This window comes from Saccopteryx bilineata, chromosome 1 (assembly GCF_036850765.1).
Source record: "Saccopteryx bilineata isolate mSacBil1 chromosome 1, mSacBil1_pri_phased_curated, whole genome shotgun sequence".
NCBI lineage: Eukaryota > Metazoa > Chordata > Mammalia > Chiroptera > Emballonuridae > Saccopteryx > Saccopteryx bilineata.
Genome location: NC_089490.1, coordinates 361494404 through 361514947, shown reverse-complemented (window position 1 = coordinate 361514947; position 20544 = coordinate 361494404). Strand labels below are relative to the sequence as shown.

The 20544-nt window shown below is 40.3% G+C and overlaps 1 protein-coding gene across 1 annotated transcript in view; it reads right to left on the bottom strand.

The window, feature by feature from the left end:
* The window catches only part of PDE3B (phosphodiesterase 3B), a 178035-nt gene that overhangs the window by 74255 nt on the left and 83236 nt on the right, over positions 1 to 20544 (bottom strand). The window contains exon 2 of the mRNA XM_066251014.1: positions 6798 to 6848. Coding sequence (XP_066107111.1) covers positions 6798 to 6848 — 51 coding nt within the window. The remainder of the gene's footprint in view (positions 1 to 6797; positions 6849 to 20544) is intronic.

Below are 20544 nucleotides of genomic sequence, written 5' to 3'. Positions count from 1 at the left end.
ATAGTACTTCAGTCTTTTTAGTAAAAAATTTTCTAAGAAAAAATTAAAACATATTTTAAAAAATCAAAACAATATTTTTTGACTAGTCTTTTTTAGGTAAAATTTAAATACAGTGAAATAGGTAAATCTGTGAGACACAAACCTCTATCAAGATACAAGACATCACCATTATTCCAAAAAGCTGCTTCATGCCTCCTTTCTTTAAATCCTGCCCCAATACCTGTCCTTCTCCCAGAGACAACTACTGTTTTCAGTGACTTTTTTTTAACTTTTTAATTTATTGATTAATTTTAGAGCGAAAGGAAGAGGAGAGAGAGAGAAACATCAATTTGTTGTTCCACTTACTTATGCATTCATTGGTTGTCTCTTCCATGGTGACTGGAGATCACACCCACAACCTTGGTATATTGAGAGCACACTCTAACCAACGGAGCTACCCTGCCAGAGCTGTTTTCAGTGTTTTAACTCTCAGTTTACTTGAGCCAGTTCCAGAACTTCATGTCAGTGAAATCATACCGTACGTATTCTTTGGGATCAGGATTCTTTCACTGAGCATACTGTTTTTGAGATTTAGCCCTCTTGTTTCATATTCCAGCAGGTTTTCTTCTCCCTTTTATTACAGAGCTGTACTGCATTGCATAAATGTACCACTGGTATTTTTTTATGATTATTATTGATTTTAGTGAGAGAGGAAAGGAGGGAGTGAGAGACAGACAGGGAAATCGATCTGTTCTTGTATGTACCCTGACTGGGGAACCAATCCGGCAACCTTTGCACTTCGGGACGATGCTCTAACCATCTGAGCTGTCCAGCCAGAGCACCACTGGTACTTATTGATTCTCCTGTTGATGACACCTGAGCTGTGTCTAATTTTGTCTTTTCTGAATAAAACTGCTATGTATTTCACAAGTGTTCTATTTTGCATTTATTATAATGAATAAGGCCATGCATTTTCATTGTTTTTGTTTGAGTTGTAATTACTCTTTAATGAGTTATAGATTTACTCATGTGTTTTGTTTAATAATTTCTTACAATTTCAAACATTTTATATACATTTTTAAGAGTTTGTTTTACAAACTATAGAAATGAAAAGTATAGTCTTAAGAGCTTGTTTTAACAGTAAAGCTATTACAGTGGTACCTTGAGATACAAGTTTAGTTCGTTCTGTAACCAAGCTCGTAAGTCAGTCAACTCGTATATCAAACATATTTCTCCCATTTAGAATAACTGAAATAGATTTAATCTGTCCCAGCCCTGTGAAACACCCCCAAACCATCCTAAATTATGAAAAAACCATGTTTTAATTAAGAAACACACATATATACTTTACCAATGCATAACAAAATATATTAAATAAAAGAAAAATCTGTTATTTAGTACTGTATTCTTACATTGGAGACAGACGAATGCGGCTAACAGAGGTGAATGGCAGAGGAGGAGGGAGGGTAAGAGGGATGCAGGCACTGTAGACAAGTAAACTAAAACTGCACTTTCTTAACACTAAATGTAAACTAAAACTGCATTTTCTTTACTTGAAACAAAACTAAAACTGCACTTTCTTTACTTAAAATGAAACCACAAAAACATACTTGTAAAAAAGTGCACTTTCTTTTTTTTTTTTTGTATTTTTCTGAAGCTGGAAACGGGGAGAGAAATGCGCCCGACCGGGATCCACCCAGCACGCCTACCAGGGGTGATGCTCTGCCCACCAGGGGGCGATGCTCTGCCCCTCTGGGGCATCGCTCTGCTGCGACCAGAGCCACTCCAGCGCTTGGGGCAGAGGCCAAGGAGCCATCCCCAGCGCCCGGGCCATCTTTGCTCCAATGGAGCCTTGGCTGCAGGAGGGGAAGAGAGAGACAGAGAGGAAGGGGGGAGGGATGGAGAAGCAAATGGGCACTTCTCCTATGTGCTCTGGCAGGGAATCAAACCCGGGTCCCCTGCACGCCAGGCCGATGCTCTACCGCTGAGCCAACCGGCCAGGGCCAAAAGTGCACTTTCTTAACTTTAAACTTAACCTAAGCTTAACATTATGTATTTTTTTATTTAATCATCACCTGTTTTTGCCATTTTGGCTGCACTTTCAGCACTTTCACTTGCAGGACTTTTGAATAAAAATCTATCCAAAGAGGTTTGCTTTTGCCTGCCTTTTAAAATGTTACAGAAATGTGACAAACAAGTGTCACTAAAAAGTGCTAAAGCACAACCAGTTGAAACTTTTTCTGGGTGTTTCTTTTCAATGAAACTTGAAAGCTTCTCCCACATTGCCAGCATGTCTTTAATTTCACTTGTAGAAATCACTTCCTCCGACTCTACCTCCTCCTCACTACTAATCTCTTGCAGAAGCTCCGTATGTTGCATCATCTGTAGCTCCCTTAACTCCTCAGTTGAGTTCCTCCTCATGTTCCTCCACGAGCTCATTTACGTCACCCTCATCTACCTCCAGAACCATCGACTTTCCGAGAGACACAATCTCCTCCAACGCTTCTACCTCGGTTTCGGTCTCTGGTTCAAATCCTTCAAAGTCCCTGTCTGCAACAACATCAGGCCATAACTCTTTCCATGCTGAGTTCAAGGTTCTTCTTGTAACCTCTTGCCATGCCTAGACAATAATGGGTAAACATTTCACGACGTTGTAGTGATCTTTCCAAAACTCTCAAAGGGTTAGAATTGTATTCTCAGTCACCTCAAAGCAGTGGCAGAACGAGTGCTTTGTGTAAAACTTTAAAGTTGGAAATGACCTGCTGATCCATCGGTTGCAAGATTGAAGTCATTGGGTGGGAGGTAGAGGACTTTCACGAATTTGAACTCATCGAGAATGTCATCTTCAAGACCATGTGGGTAGGCTGTAGCATTATCAAAAATTAGTAATGTTTTCATCGGGAGTTTATTTTCTTGAACATATTTCTTCACTGCACAACCAAAGACGAGATTTACCCATTCAATAAAAAACTGCCATGTAACTCCTGCCCTAGCATTGGCGCGCCATATAACCTGCAGCTTTTCTTTAAGAATCTTGTGAGTCTTAAAGGCTTGAGGATTTTTGGAATGATACACTAGCAGTGGCTTTACTTTACAGTCACCGCTAGCTTTTGCACACAATGCAAGGGTCAGATGGTCCTTCATGGGTTTATGACCTGGCAACTTCTTCTCCTCTACGGTGATGAAAGTCCTCTGGAGCATTTTTTCCAAAACAATCCTGTTTTGTCACAGTCGAACACTTGTTAGGGGATGTAGCCTTCCTTTGCGATAAGTGCAGCAAAACATGTGATGTACTCCTCAGCTGCCTTAATAACGTCAGCACTCGCAGCCTCACCATACCTCACCACCAAGTGGATGCCAGATCTCTTCTTGAAATTTTCAAACCAGCCATGACTTGCCTTAAACATGTCTTCGGCTGCCTCTTTTGAGGTTGATGGTTCTTTCTTCTTCAAGTCGCAGTAAACAATACGTGCCTTTTCGCATATTACAGTCTCCGTCACTGTATCTCCTGCTGGTTCTTTTTCTTTCACCCACACCAGCAGAAGCTTCTCCATTTCTTCATGGATATTTGTCCTTAATTGGGACAGAATTGTAGTTCGTTTCGCTGGATTTGCACTTCTGATGGCATCCTTTTGTTTAAGGATGGTACAAATTGTAGATGTATTGCAGTTGTACAGCCTTGCCAGTTCAATCACTTGTACACCATGCTTATGTTTTTCTATTATTTCTTGCTTTACTTCTATTGACATCATTCTCTTCTCACCACTGTCCTTTACACTCACTTTCTTGAGCCCCATGATAGCACACAAAAAAAAGTTAGTAAAAAATGCAAAAATGATGCAAGAACAAGTAAAGCTCATGAGATTCGACTTGATTCTGCGGGTAACACATGAGAAAGAATGAGATGCTGGTGTTGTGCTGCCGATACTGGACCCATGCACCAACGTGCCAACTAGCGGCAGCTTCCCAAATCATGACTCATATCTCAGAATTTTGCTCGGATCTTGAACAAAAATATGGACCAAGTCACAACTCATCTTAAAAAATTTGTATGTTGGTCTGCTCGTATCTCAAGGCACCACTGTATATATATCTATATAGACATATAGATCTTTTTTTTTACACTTTTTTTTGTGAGAGAGACAGGAAGGGAGAGAGATGAGAAGCATCAACTCCTAGTTTCATCACTTTTTAGTTGTTCATTCATTGCTTCTCATATATGTCTTGAATGGGTAGGTGGGGGGCCTCCAGGGGAGCCAGGGTCCCCTTGTTCAAGCCAGTGACCATGGTATCATGTGAAGACCTAGAGGCAGAAGCCTGCCTGCTTATTTGAGAAATAGCAAGAGGGCAGTGCAGCTGGAGCAGAGTAATGAAAGAGCACGTACTAGAAGATGAGGTCAGAGAAGTAAAAGAGAGTGAAGCAAGGGACCATGTTGTATACAGTCATAATATGATGTATGTAATAATATGAATCTCACAGATAATTCTGAAAGAATCAAAACAGAAAATACATATGATTGATTCCATTTATATAAAATAAAATTGGAAGACAAGAAACTTAAGTTGTGATGATAAATTAGGAATGCAATGATGATTGGGAGAAGTGGATGACTAGGAGAAGAAGCATAAGGGAGCTTTCGGGGTGCTGAATTCTTCATCTGGAAGATGGACACATGTATATATGTACTTGAAGAAAATTCATAAAGTTGTACACTTATGACCTGTACACTTTTATATATGAATGTTATACTTCAGACTTACTAAAAGATTATTAGGAAGAGAAGGATGGGGAAGTAGAAAAAAAGAAAAAATGGGACAGAGGTGCCCAATATTGCAAAACCAGTTTGTCTGTTTACAAGCCCACCCTTGGAACCATCATTCCTTATTTATCTTTAGATTTTACCAATAATTTAGATATTCTTAAAACTGAAGATGTTGACTATGACATATGACTGGTGAGAAAGCCCGCTTATACCGTATTTCCCCATGTATGAGATGCACATTCCCCTCCCAAAATTTGGGGTCTAAAAACTGGGTGCATCTTATACAGTGGTTGTAGGTTTTTTTACTTGCATTTCCCACTTTTTTACACTTATTTTTGCACTCATTGTTGAAGACAGTGATTCATCATCAGACCCAGGTGAGGACGAGCTAATGGATGAGAGTTTTGACAGTGATGAGGAGTTGTATGAATTTTATGATGAATAAAATCTGAGTTCAATAACTTTATGTAATACATTTTTTTCCAAATTTCAGGCCCCAAAATTAAGGTGTGTCTTATACATGGGGGAATATGGTAGTTCAATAAACCAGCCCATTTTAGATTAGATTTGCTCTTCTCCATTTCATCTGACTGCAATAGTTATATTATTTCCTCACCAAAAACCAGAGAATATTTTATTTCTATGGGCTGTTGTGGCTATTCCACTCACACTTTAAAAATAAAAATCAGGCCCTGGCCGGTTGGCTCAGTGGTAGAGCATCGGCCTGGTGTGCAGAGGTCCCGGGTTCGATTCCCAGCCAGGGCACACAGGGGAAGTGCCCATCTGCTTCTCCCCCTCTCCTTCCTCTCTGTCTCTCTCTTCCCCTCCCGCGGCTGAGGCTCCATTGGAGCAAAGATGGCCCGGGCGCTGGGGATGGCTCCTTGGCCTCTGCCCCAGGCACTAGAGTGGCTCTGGTCACGACAGAGCGACGCCCCATAGGGGCAGAGCATCGCTCCCTGGTGGGCATGCCGGGTGGATCCCGGTCGGGCGCATGCGGGAGTCTGTCTGACTGTCTCTCCCCGTTTCTAGCTTCAGAAAAATACAAAATAATAATAATAATAATAATAAAAATCAACCATTCAATGGGATATTCATTTTTTAAAAATTGATTTTGGGACAACTAACTAGTAACTAAATAAACAGGGGTTAAACATTTCTATAAACACAAATGACAGATTTAACATTTATTAATGTTTATTAGTGTGTAGACCATCAGGGTTTGAAAAAAGCATACTAAACCTAATAGAATTTTTGTAGAACAGAGTATACAAACACACATTTAAATACAATGGGAAAAGATTTATAAATACATGCATCGAAAGTTAACATAGTTATTGTTTGATGTTTATGTGTAATTTATCTTTTTTCTCCTATACTTTATTTTCCGTTCTTCTGATATAAACATATATTACTGAAGTGATCAAAAAAATCTTTACAAAATACATATTAAATGAGTCCATTTATATATCAAGTTCACAAATAAACAACTGCTTGAAGTCAGGATAGAGTTTATCTTTGGAGATATAAGTAATAACTATATATAATGTGCATAAGTGAATTTTCTATAATGTTTTTGTTATTTCTTGATATGGGTACTGGTCACATGAGATATTTAGTTTGCGAAAATTTATCAAACTGCACTTTTCTGTATATATAATTCAATAAAAAGTTTACCAAAAAGCACAAAGATTTTGCTTCTCTGATAAAATATTTTTCCAATTGTCTTACTCTTTCTCATGTATGGCCTTTAATCTAGTTTTGTCCTGTGAGGATCAGTTACCCACAATCAGGAAAAATAAATCTCATCCTTAATATAGAATTGTTAGTTTATTCTGAGTTCAGGTTATATTAGCAACATTTCAGAATAACTGTATATGGTTGGTTTCTTACCATTTCTTTTCTCCCTTACAATTAAAATGTTATAATCTACCTAAATGAAAGTTCTGGTTATTTTAGTTCAGGTGAAGAAAATCTTGTATCATAGCAATCTTGTGAATGTAACTTTAAATGTGAAAAGTTTCATTACAGATATTATTAGTGAAATCACATATTTACCTGATAATGAGGTTTATACCATTGCTTTAGGTCCCAATCCCAAAGAATCATCTGAAAAAAAAAAAGTTCATTTAGTTACAAACTAGAAATAAGCAAACAAATATACATAAGACAAAATGGAGCATCTCAATTACAAATACTTCAAATAGCTTAACGTGTGAGAGAAGAACTGGGAAGGTGAGAATAAAAAGGTGAGAATTATCTCTAGTCAGAGTATTCTATTAATCATGCAATCTGTGATTGAGAAAAGTCAGTCACAAAAATAAGCAATATTAACCTTTGAAATAGCTATTGCCATAAAATATATATAAATAAAAATCACCTTGTCATTAAACATACATGAAAAATTATAAATCATCAGAGAGTTTCTCCCCCAAAGCCTCTCCAAATGATCATCACTTATTTTAAACCAGTATCAATGGGGGTGGTATTTCCTTACTAATAAGGCACTTATGTCAAAAGCAGTTTTTAAAAAACTTAATCTGTGGTTAGATTAAGTATAAAGAAATGGAGCATAAAAAGCAATACACAACCCTTCTGACATGCACATAATTAGTGGGTTTCCTGTTTGTCTCTTTATACAGTGGTAAATTCTTAGTCCCAGACTTGTTCCTCCTGCCCATCTTTTTTTTTTCTTCTTCTTCTGGGTAGGGGGAAAGGACAGACAGGAAGGGAGAGAGATGAGAAGCATCAACTTACAGTTGCGGCACCTTAGTTGTTCATGGACTGCTTCTCATTTCTCATACTTCCCTTGACCCAAGGGTGGGGGAGGCTCCAGCCAAGCCAAAGACCCCTTGCTCAAGCCAGTGACCTTTGGGCTCAAGCCGGCAACCCTGCGTTAGAGCTAGCAACCCTGCACTTAAGCCAGTGACTTCAGGGTTTCGAACCTGGGACTTCAGCATCCCAGGTGAGCACTATCAACTGCACATAGTGCTCCTGCCCACCCATCAGGCTCCTGCCCAACTTTTGTTAGCAGGCTTTCTGGTTGCTTCCCCATCTAATAGTCTCTATACTCAGGGAGATAAAACACTTTAATTTAGCAAGCTATAACTGTTACCTATCATTAACCTTAAATATCTCTTATTTTTATTTAGTTAACAAATAGGTCTTCTTTTCCATAATTAATTTACTATAATTGCAATTTTCTACATAGCTTTGAACCCTTAGTCTTGACTTTAAGCCTAGTTAATGTGTGATATAATCACATAATTTCCATATACTGAATTATTTGTGTTGTTTCCTATCCTTTGTCTTAAGTCTCCTGAGTTACAAAAGACCTTAGAGTGTTATTTACTCTTATTTACTCTATCATTAGCCCAGTATTTTATAAGGACTTGGCAAGACTTTTTTTCTGTGAAGGACAGATAGTAAATGTTTAAGGCTTTGCAAACCACATAAAGTCTCTGTGGCATATTCTTTGTTTTGGTTTACAACCCTTTGAAATGTAAAAAAACATTCTTACTTTTAGGGTCATACAAAAGCAGGCTGTTTGAAGGATTTGGTCAGTGAGCTGTAGCTTGCTGAGCTCTACTTTATATAATATAGCCAACCTTAACCTCTCAAAAAATTTATCTGTTGTCACTGTTACCATCTCCTTGTCAACACTCCTGCAGAAAGTCATCTCTTGCAAGGGAAGAGAAACCTATTCTTTCTCAAAGAAATCCAGACATACTATAACCACTTACAAAATTCATGGCCCAGTACCCACAAAATGGCTTTGCATTAGGAGACTCATTAAATTTACTCAGTATTTTACATGGCCATGTTATTCTGATAAAATTATTTCAGGTTATGATTTAACCAGCATACATTCTAGATTCTAGAGACATTAATTAATGCAGTTTAAGATGATAGCTTCCTAAAAACACTCATACTAAGATTACCTAAAATCCCTAATTTCATTCCTACTTGCAGTCACTTTCTCAGGGATAAAAAAAAAAACATTTACCAAAAAGCAGCAGGTCTTTGAAGTCTTCTGCATGTTAGGAACTAGTACATACCTTGAAAACAACAAATTGCTGATAGACTGCCTTCTGTGTCAGAGAAAGGATAAGGTGTGGAAATATATTTTGTAAGGAACTGGAAGAAAGTAGTTCCTGAATGAGGAAGAAGAGACAAACTAAGAGGGATTAGGAAAGTTTTAGAAGGTTTGTGAAAACCTGAGAAGAAATTATGTGTGGTTAAATTGAGTAAGATTGACTCAAAGAAATCTAACCAAGTAAGTGAATTTAAAACATTAAACTAGTGCAAAATTCGAAGTTGGTTTTCTCTTTAAAATGACTTTGTTACTGATATTGTGAAAAAGTTCTATATGCTATATTATCATGGGGAACTGTATGTCTAACTCCTTCCCCCAGTGAAGCCCCCTGGAATGCATCTTACAAAACAGGGCCATGTTTGGTTATCAACCAATGAAGAAAAAAAAATGCTTTTCCTTTGTAACATAACATGGCCATAATATGCCCTATAGTCAGTAGAACACTGGCCAGAGGCTGGGTCTTTAAACTACAGTACCATCCTTCCAACTGAAGTTATTCTGTAAAAGACAGGAAAAATTAGATGGAGTTCCCTATGTACTAGTGTTTATGCTTTTGTATCAAAATAAGCCCATTCAAATAAAATGTAAAGTTATAATATATCAGGGTGGGAAACCGGACAAGTCTTAGGAGAATCCCAGAAAAAAGAAGGTAACTTATTACTCCCGCTTAATGTTTCAGCAATCACACCATTCCACTGCCCTACAAACAGCAATGTCAGCTACAGACCCTGCCCTACTATCTCCAGCTGGAGAAAGAACTCCACCAGGCTCAGGAATGGTCTCCCCCAACAGTGTACCCAATTTTGTCAAGGGGCCACTCCAGGCAGGACAATTCTCATTAAGGCAGGTGCCACCTGCTTACAGACAGGAATCACTGCTAACAGACAAGCAGCAGAAATGGTCTGGATGCATGCTCCCTTCACAACTTTTGACCTTTAACTGGAAAAACAATGTGCCTGCCTGTAAGGGCAATCCTAGAAAGGTAGAAATGTCTCTTTTCTTCCATTTTTGATATTCATAACCTGAGTTAGGCAGAGAGTCAACATCTATTGAACACCCTGCTTCCTGCCGAAAAACTGGATTATCTTAGAAAAAGCAAGGGAAGAAACCAGTTACCTATACAATGAGAGACCTCAAAACCCTGTGTGAGCTGAAGTCACAACTGCTGCCCCTGCTACTGAACCACACTGGAATATAAATGATGGGGACCAGTCCAACCTTGAGCATTACAGGAATTGCATTCTGGCTGGGTTAAGGAGGGGAGTACCCAAACAAAAAAGTGTTATGAAGTTCCAGCAGACAAAGCAGCATCCAGATGACAACCTATCTGAATTCCTAGAATGTATCTTTGAGGCTTGTTGCTGAAATACTGATATGGACCCAGGGACCCCCCAAAAGTTAAAGGTTGTGGACATGATTGTTTTAGGGCAGAGTGCCCCTGATATCCAAAGAAAGCTTCAAAAGTTTGTAGGTCCTTTGGAATGCCTCTGCCACAGTTGGTGGAGATTGCTTTAAAGGTGTTCAACAGTAGAGACCAGGCCTGGGGGGAAAAGATGAAGCAACAGGCAGACTTTCTGGCTGCCTCTCTAACCACCAGAGGGCCTAAGAAGACAACAAAAAGATAAAGGCTGCTGGATACATGGGACCTGCCCCCAAAGTGGCCCTAAACACTGTGCTTACTTCAAGCAAGAAGGTCATTAAAAAAAAGAAAGAAAAAGAAAGAAAGTCCAAGTTCAAACAAAAAACAAGGCATAAAGAAATAAGGAGCATTACAGATGACCCAATTAACCCTGAGTGATTGGGCCTAGGGGCTCTGATCAACACAACTGGCTCCCTCACCACTACCCACATGGAACCCCTTGTCACTCTAACCGCAGGAAAGAAATGGACTTCTTTTTTTATTATTATTTTATTTTTTGTATTTTTCTGAAGTTAGAAACAGGGAGGCAGTCAGACAGACTCCCGCATGCGCCCAACCTGGATCCACCCAACATGCCCACCAGGGGGCGATGCTCTGCCCATCTGGGGCGTTGCTCTATTGCAACCAGGGCCATTCTAGCGCCTGAGGCAGAGGCCATGGAGCCATCCTCAGCACCCAGGCCAACTTTGCTCCAATGGAGCCTTGGCTGTGGGAGGGGAAGAGAGAGACAGAGAGGAAGGAGAGGGGGAGGGATGGAGAAGCAGATGGGCACTTCTCCTGTGTGCCCTGGCCAGGAATCGAACCTGGGACTCCTGCACGCTAGGCCGATGCTCTACCACTGAGCCAACCAGCCAGGGCCGAAATGGACTTTTTTTTTTTTTTTTTGTATTTTTCTGAAGCTGGAAACGGGGAGAGACAGACAGACTCCCGCATGCGCCCGACTGGGATCCACCCAGCACGCCCACCAGGGGGCGATGCTCTGCCCACCAGGGGGCGATGCTCTGCCCCTCCGGGCGTCGCTCTGTTGCGACCAGAGCCACTCTAGCACCTGGGGCAGAGGCCAAGGAGCCATCCCCAGCGCCCGGGCCATCTTTGCTCCAATGGAGCCTTGGCTGCGGGAGGGGAAGAGAGAGACAGAGAGGAAGGAGGGGGGGTGGAGAAGCAAATGGGCGCTTCTCCTATGTGCCCTGGCCAGGAATCGAACCCGGGTCCCCCACACGCCAGGCCGACGCTCTACCGCTGAGCCAACCGGCCAGGGCCCGAAATGGACTTTTTGATGGACACTAAAGTCACATATTTTGTAATAAATACTAGGTTGACTAAACTCTCCTCTGAAACAAGACTTGTAACTGGAATGTCAGGAGCATCACTATGGCAGGCATCAGACTGCCAAATGGGAAAAACAAACCTTAAGCAGTGCTTCTTGCATTGCTGAAATGCCTAATGCCACTTTCAGAATGAGACTTATTGACTAAACTAAATACCAAAGTAATTTTGCTCCCAGACAGATTGACATTGAGGTATCTCTGGAAGAAGTTTGTGCTTTACAGGCAACATTGCTGTCCTTAGCCAAGAAATAAATTCTCCCCAAAGAAATCCTGCAAGAAATAAGTCAGGAAGTATGGGCAAAGGGCAAGACTGTGAAGGCAAAAACAGCCATCCCAATCCAAATACAATTGTGGGTAGGAGCAAATGTCCCTTCATCTGAAATAGGATCCTCTAAAACCGTGATGACGAACCTTTTTATAAAAACTGCCTATTTTTTCAGTGCTGGTCAACCTGGTCCCTCCTGCCCACTAGTGGGCGTTCCAGTTTTCATGGTGGGCCAATAGCGCATGGTTTGGTTGCTCTGCTTGCCCACCATGAAAGCTGGAACACCCACTAGTGGGCAGGAGGGACCGGGTTGACCAGCACTGCAAAAGTGGGCAGTTTTTATGAAAAGGTTTGCCATCACGGCTCTGAAAGAACAAGCTAGGAGGAGAATACAGCCATTAGTAACACCGTGGAAGCCATCCACCTGGTGGTGCCTAACCCTTATACCTTGCTGACCAGTTTGTCTGAGAAGTTTTGGTGGTTTACTGTACCGTACATAAAAGATGTATTTTTCTGTATACCCTTGAGCTCTAAATCTCAGGAGCTATTTACATTTGAAATACTTTGAAAACTGTACTTCCCCAGTTCAAAAACTTCCCCACTTTTTAGAGAGGCTTTGGTCAGAGATCTAAGAAAATTTCAACTGAAGGCCTGACCTGTGGTGGCGCAGTGGATAAAGCGTCGACCTGGAAATGCTGAGGTCGCCGGTTCGAAACCCTGGGCTTGCCTGGTCAAGGAGCATACGGGAGTTGATGCTTCCTGCTCCTCCCCCCTTCTCTCTCTCTCTCTCTCTCTCTCTCTCTCTCTCTCTCTCTCTCCCTCCTCTAAAATGAATAAATAAATAAAATAATTTAAACCTATAAATAAAAAATAAAAAAAAATTAAAAAAAAAAAAAAGAAAATTTCAACTGAAGAATGAAGCACTACTCCCAATGTGTTGATGAGATCTTCATTGCAAGTATCAGCAAAGTGGCCTCTAACAAAAATACTACTCTAATCCTAAATTTCCTGGCTGAACATGGATGCAAAGACTCCCAGAAGAAAGCGCAGACATCAAAACTCTAAAATAATTGGGATTTGAATTACGTCAGGGGCAAAGGAACTCCACTCTGAAAGGAGAGAAGCTCTGGCTAGGGTGGCAGTGCCTACCATCCACAGACAATTAGAAGGATTTTTAGGAATGGCTGATTTTTGTATCTGGATTCCAAATTCTGACTTAGTAGTAAAACCATTATATGAGACACAAAAAGGGAAAGATCAAGACCCTCTAACTTGGATGGGGAATGTCAAAATGCCATCCAAACCACTAATATCATTAATAGACACAGCCATGGGCCTCCCAGACTTAAGAAAGTTTGTTTGTACATGAACAACAAGGAATGAGACTGAGAGTACTACTCAACTCTGGGAAATGTTGAGAGACCAGCAGCCTACTTCTCAAAGCTACTGGACACAATGTCTCAGGGATGGTCAGTTTGTCTAAGGACCAAAGCTGCCACTGCAACTTTGTACAGGAATCTGAGTTCACTCTGGGCCAGCCCACCTCAATGCTTACTCCACATTGTGTGCTGCCCCAATGTAGATAAAAGGGAGGATACTCGCTGATTTCTGCATGGCTGGAGAATACCAGGCCATCCTTTCAGACAATCTTAATGCCATTCTCAATGTTATCTCCACCCTAAATCCAGCCAACTTGTTTCCCCTTGAACCAGAGGAACCAAAATACGACTGTAATCAAATAATTCCAGCTGACTAGACATAACTGACCTCCCAACTAAAAAATATCCCGATCTCAAGATGTTCACCAATGGAAGCGGCATTAAAGATGTGGAAAACCAAAAGGCAGGATGTGCTGGGGTAACTATTCAAGAACTACTGGAAGCTGAGGCCTCACCCACAGGTTCTTCAATGCAGAAGGCTGAACTACTGACCCTTACATGTATCTTTCTTGTACCTGGGAAAACGTAAGAGAGTCAACATCTACACTGACTCAAAATATACATTTACATGTGGTACATATCTATGAGGCTACTTGAAAAAAAAAAAGGGCTCTTAATCTTACCATCAGGAAGTAAAGAAATTAAACATACTTAAAAGATACTAAATCTCCAAAGCAGTAATGGGACCTCAGGAGACTGCTGTTATTCATTGTCTGGGCTATCAGTAGACAGATAGCCTTTGACAAAATCCAGCATCCATTTATAATAAAAACTCTCAGCTAAGTGGGAATAGAGGGAACTTACCTCAACATAATACAGCCAATATATTCAACAGGGAAAAACTAAAAGAGTTTCCTTTAAGACCAGGAACAAGACAGGAGTGTCCACTTTCAATCATCACTCCTTTTTTTTTTTTTTTTGTATTTTTCTGAAGTAAGAAGCAGGGAGGCAAAGAGACAGACTCCCGCATGCTCACTAGGGGGCAATGCTCTGCCCAAGTGGGGCGTTGCTCTGTTGCAACCAGAGCCATTCTAGTGCCTGAGGCAGAGGCCATGGAGCCATCCTCAGTGCCCGGACCAACTATGCTCCAGTGGAGCCTTGGCTGTGGGAGGAGAAGAGAGAGAGAGAGAAAGAAGAAGGGGAAGGGTGGAGAAGGAGATGGGCACTTCTCCTGTGTGCTTTGGCCGGGAATCGAACCCGGAACTTCCACAAGCTGGGCAGACGCTCTACCGCTGAGCCAACCAGCCAGAGCCCCATTCATCACTCTTATTCTACTGAGTACTGGAAGTCCTAGACACAGCAATCAAGACAAAAAGAAATAAAAGGCATCCCAATTGGAAAGCTAGACGTTTGTTAGTATTTGCAGATGACATGATACTGTATATAAAGAACCCTAAAGATTCACCAGAAACTACTGGCACTGACAGATGAATTCAGTAATGTAGCAGCATACAAAATTAATGTTCAGAAAGTGGTCACATTTTTATATGTCAATAATGAACTATCAGAAAGGGAAACAAACAAAAGAAACCCATTTACAGTTGCATCAAAATGTGTAATAAATTTAACCAAGAAGGTAAGTCTTGTACTCAGAAAGTTGTAAGACATTGAAGAAGACACAAATAAGTGAAAGCATATACCACATTCACAAATAGGAATAATTAATATCATTAAAATGGTGATACTACCCAAAGCAATCTATCGAGTAAATGCAATTCCTATCATGATACCAATGGCGTATTTTACAGAACTAGAACAAATAATGCAAAAATTTATATGGAATCACAAAAGACCCCGAATATCCACAGCAATCTTGAGAAAGTAGAATAAAGTTGAAGGTATGCTACTTGATATCAAATTGTACTACAAGGCTATGCATAAAAACAGACATATAAATGAACAGAATAGAATAGAGCCCAGAAATAAACCCATTCCTATATGGCCAACTAATATATGATAAATAAGGCAACAACATACAATGGAGTAAAAACAGTCTATTAAATAAATGTTGTCCTGAAAATGTGACAGATAACATGCAAAAATAGTAAGACTAGACTACCTTTTTACACCACATACAAGGACAAACTTGATGAATTTAAGATTTTAACATGAGACTCCAAACCATAAAACCACTAAAAGAAAACAGACAGTAAACTCTGATATTTATGTAAGCAATAGTTTTTTCTTACATATCTCCTTGTGCAAGAGAAACAAAATTAAAAAATGAACAAATGGGACTAGATCAAACTATAAAGATTTTGCACAGCAAAGGAAACCATCAATAAAACACAAAACAATCTACTGAATAAAAAAAGATATTTGCCAGTGATACAGCCAATATGGGGATAATATCCAAAGATTGTTAAGAACTCAAACAACTCAACACCAAAAAAATCTAAACTATCCAATTAAAATATGGGCAGAGGACCTGAATAGACATTTCTCCAAAAAGGACATATAGATGGCCAATAAACAAATAAAAAAGATACTCAACTTCCCTAATTATCAAAGAAATTTAAGTTAGAGGCCATGGAGATTACCACAGGAGATATCTTACACATGTTAGAAAGGCTATTATCAATAAATCAATAAACAAGTGTTGGGGAGGATGTGAAGACAAGGGAACCCTTCATACACTGTTGGTGGGAATGCAGATTGGTGTAGCCACCACAGAAAACAGTATGGCGGCTTCTCAAAATATTAAAAATGGAACTGGCTTATGACCCAGTAATTCCACTTCTGGGTATATATACCTGAAGAAACCGAAAACACTAATTCAAAAGAATATATGCACCTCTATGTTCATTGCATCATTATTTACAATAGCCAAGTTATAGAGGCAACCCAAGTGCCCATCAATAGACGAGTGGATAAAAAAGTGGTGGTACATATAAAAAGTGGAACATTACCATAAAAAAGAATGAAATCTTACACTGTGACAATATGTATGGACTTACAGGGTATTATACTAAGTGAAATTAATCAGACAGAGAAAGACAAATACTATATAATTTTAGTTATGTAAAAAGCAAAATAAAACAAAAACAGACTCATAGACAGATCAGACCAGAGGAAAGGGGGTTGGGGAGCTGGGTAAAAATGTTGAAGGGATTAAGAAGTACAAGGTGGTAGTTACAAAACAGTCATGGTGATGTAAAGTACAACACAGGCAATACAGTCAATGATGTTCTAATATCTATGTTCCGTGTAGGTGGGTATTTGAAATACTGGGGAACCACTTTGTCAGGCATATAATTGTCTAAGCATTCTGCTGTACACCTGAAATGAATACAAAATAGTATTAAATGTAAACTATAAATGAAATTGTTTTTAAAAATAAATAATATAAAACTAAAAAAAAAAAGAAAGGTGGCTTAATTGCCCAAGGGAACAATATGGCAGACCAGGCTTCTAAGCTGGCCACCCCCCCAAAAAAACCCCGGCAGCCCTTACTCCTGGTATTGACTTAATACTGGCCCAGCCTGCATATTCTTTGAAGACCAAGAATGAGCTAGGGGTGCGGCTTCACTGTTCACCAGAAAGATACATAAGCAATGAACAGGGAATCATTCTGATTCCTAAACAGCTAATGGAAGAAACAGTCAACTACATCTACCAGAGCACCCATTATGAACAGGATGCCAAACTCCAATGGATACAAAAATATATTACTGAGCCAGACATGCAGAACACTATTCAAAAGGGAATTTAAAAATGCAACAGCTGTGCTAGAAATAATCCAAAAACGGGACATCAGCCACAAATCAGAGAGTTCTAAAGCTGAGGATTAGACCTAGGATAAGATTGGCAAACTGACTTCACTGTGATGCCCTAAACCAGGGGTAGTCAACCTTTTTATTCAATATATCTACCGCCTATTTTTGTATCTGTTAATAGTAAAATTTTCTAACCGCCCACCAGTTCCACAGTAATGGTGATTTATAAAGTAGGGAAGTAATTTTACTTTATAAAATTTATAAAGCAGAGCTACAGCAAGTTAAAGCATATAATAGTACTTACCAAGTACTTTATGTCGGAGTTTTGCTAAGTTTGGCAGAATAAATCTTTATAAAACAACTTAACTATAGTTAAATCTATCTTTTTATTTATACTTTGGTTGCTCCGCTACTGCCCACCATGAAAGCTGGAACGCCCACTAGTGGGCAGTAGGGTCCAGGTTGACCACCACTGCCCTAAACTATTAAAATTATAAATGTCTGCTAGTATTAGTACATACCTAGAGGATGGGTTAAAGCCCTGGTCAGTAAACTGCTCGCGAGCCACATGCAGCTCTTTGGCCCCTTGAGTGTGGCTCTTCCACAAAATACCACGTGCGGGTGCTACCTCGATAAGGAAAGTACCTACCTATATAGTTTAAGTTTAAAAAATTTGGTTCTCAAAAGAAATTTCAATTGTACTGTTGATATTTGGTTCTGTTGACTAATGAGTTAGCCGACCTCTGGGTTAAAGCATTACTATGTAAATCAGAAAGGGCATCAGAAGTAATAAAAGCCTTACTAAAAGAAATTATTCCTAGATTTGGATTATCTTTTTCTATCCAAAGTGACAATGGCAGTGCTTTTATTGCCAAAATAACCTAGGAAATCTCTAGACTCAGGAATACAATGAAAACTTAACACTTCCTGGAGATCACAGTCTACTGGAAAAAAAAAACGAAAAAGATGAACCACACATTTTTTTAAATTGAAGTTATTGGGGTGACACTGGTTAACATAATTACACAGGTTTTCATGCCCAACTCTACCACACATCTCTGTACACTGTACTGTGTGTTCACCTCACCCCCAAGTCAATTCTTCCTCTATCACCATTTACCCCCTACACCCTCCTCTGCTTGTACCCACTCTGCAATCACTACACTGTTGTCCATGTCCATGAGTTTGTTTTTTCCTTTTTTGCTCAATCCCTTCACCTCCCTCACCCAGCTCCACCACCACCCTCGCCCCTGCTGTCAGCCTGCTCTCTATGTATGAGTCTCTCTATTTTGCTTGTTAGTTCATTTTGTTCACTAGATTCCACATATGAGTGAAATCCCTCAAGATTGAGTAATGCACAAAATAAAGGGAATGGAAACCAAGGATCCTATTTAATGTATGATTTTGACTTAATATGTGACCACAGCACTCTATTCAGTTTCTTCACAGTATGCCCTGTAAACTTTAGCTCTTCCCCTCCCTAATCGTCAACCCTCTGAGGCAGCAAGAAACAATGACCATACAATGACTAAGGATCACAATGTATAGTCTCTATTAAGCTAAAGATAACATAGCCTAAGTTGTGTTTTAGCTCCAGAGCCCTAAAGTAGAATGACCCCTGACCACATCCTCATGAAACTAGACTGAAGAACCCCTAGTTGACCTCAGGACCTGAAATAATTGATTTATTGCCCTTACCTCACTCCTCACTAATGAAAAAGACCCACACCCCAAATCCCTTACTTATGATAACTCTTGATTTTTGCTCTACAAATCCTGTCCATAAGCCATTGGGGAGCTGGGTTTTTTGGAACACAACCTCATCTCTTCTTCAGATTGGTATCAATCTTTTTTTTTTTAAATTCAGTAAGAGGAGGGGAGGCAGAGAGAAAGATTCCCACACGCACCCAGACCAGGGATTCAACCCAGCCCACTAGTGGGTGATGATGCTCTGCCCATCTGGGGCATTGCTTCCTTGCTCAGCAACCGAGCTCTTAGCACCTGAGGTGGAGGCCATGGAGCGATCCTCAGCACTTGGGGCCAACTTGCTCCAATTGAGCCATGGCTGCAGGAGGGGAAGAGGGAGAGAGAAGCAAGAGCTGGAGGGGTGGAGAAGTAGATGGGCACCTCTCCTGTGTGCCTTGACTTTGAATCAAATCTGGGAAATCCACCAGCTGGGCTGACACTCTACCACTGAGCCAACTGTCCTGGGAAGTTGGTACCAATCTTAATAAAATAATTATTTTTGCCACCACAAACATTTCTTTCAGTCTGTGTGTATGGGCAGATGAACTCGTTAAGCTTGGCAAAAATTCTGCCCATCAGTGTGACATCTATATATTTGATATTTTCTTAAGTTTCATAAAAGGAAAGGGCCACATGATGGTTGAAGTAACTAAACATTATCTATGAGATAATATCAATTCATAAATTTACATTCTGAATCTACAAACTTGCCTAACTATACTATCATCCAATCCATACTCCTATAAGGGTACCATCAGACAGTGACAAATGCCTATAACCTCATTTCCCCAATTCATTACTATCAGTAGAAGCTGGATTTTTTGCTAACTCAAGCATATTTTCATTAGGATAGTTTCTTAACATTGAGTCTTCATTGCCCTTAAAATATAATAAATATATTTTCAAATATTTCCATTTTAATGCCCAAAGTCATATTTGTAATCATATCATGCATTCTTTTTTTTTTTTTTACAGGGACAGAGAGAGAGTCAGAAGGACAGACAGGGACAGACAGGAATGAAGAGAGATGAGAAGCATCAATCATCAGTTTTTTGTTTTGACACCTTAGTTGTTAATTAATTGCTTTCTCATATGTGCCTTGACCGCGGGCCTTTAGCAGACTGAGTAACCAGCGACCTTGGGTCCAAACTGGTGAGCTTTTTGCTCAAACCAGATGAACCTGCGTTCAAGCTGGTGACCTCGGGGTCTCGAACCTGGGTCCTTCCGCATCCCAGTCCGACACTCTTATCTACTGTGCCATTGCCTGGTCAGGCATATCATGTACTAAGATAAGTTTTATCACTCCTGAGAAGGTGAAAATTGGTTGTTTGGAGGGGGGGGGGAATCTTAAAAAAAAATATTATAATGGTGTGGCCCTTCAAAAGCCATAGTACATAAACAGATCATCTATGGCAGGGGTAGTCAACCTTTTTATTTTATTTATTTTATTTTATTATTATTTTTTTTTTTGTATTTTTCTAAAGCTGGAAACGGGGAGAGACAGTCAGACAGACTCCCGCATGCGCCCGACCGGGATCCACCCGGCACGCCCACCAGGGGCGACGCTCTGCCCACCAGGGGGCGATGCTCTGCCCCTCGGGGGCGTCGCTCTGCCGCGACCAGAGCCACTCCAGCGCCTGGGGCAGAGGCCAAGGAGCCATCCCCAGCACCCGGGCCATCTTTGCTCCAGTGGAGCCTTGGCTGCGGGAGGGGAAGAGAGAGACAGAGGGGAAGGAGGGGGGTGGGGGTGGAGAAGCAAATGCGCGCTTCTCCTATGTGCCCTGGCCAGGAATCG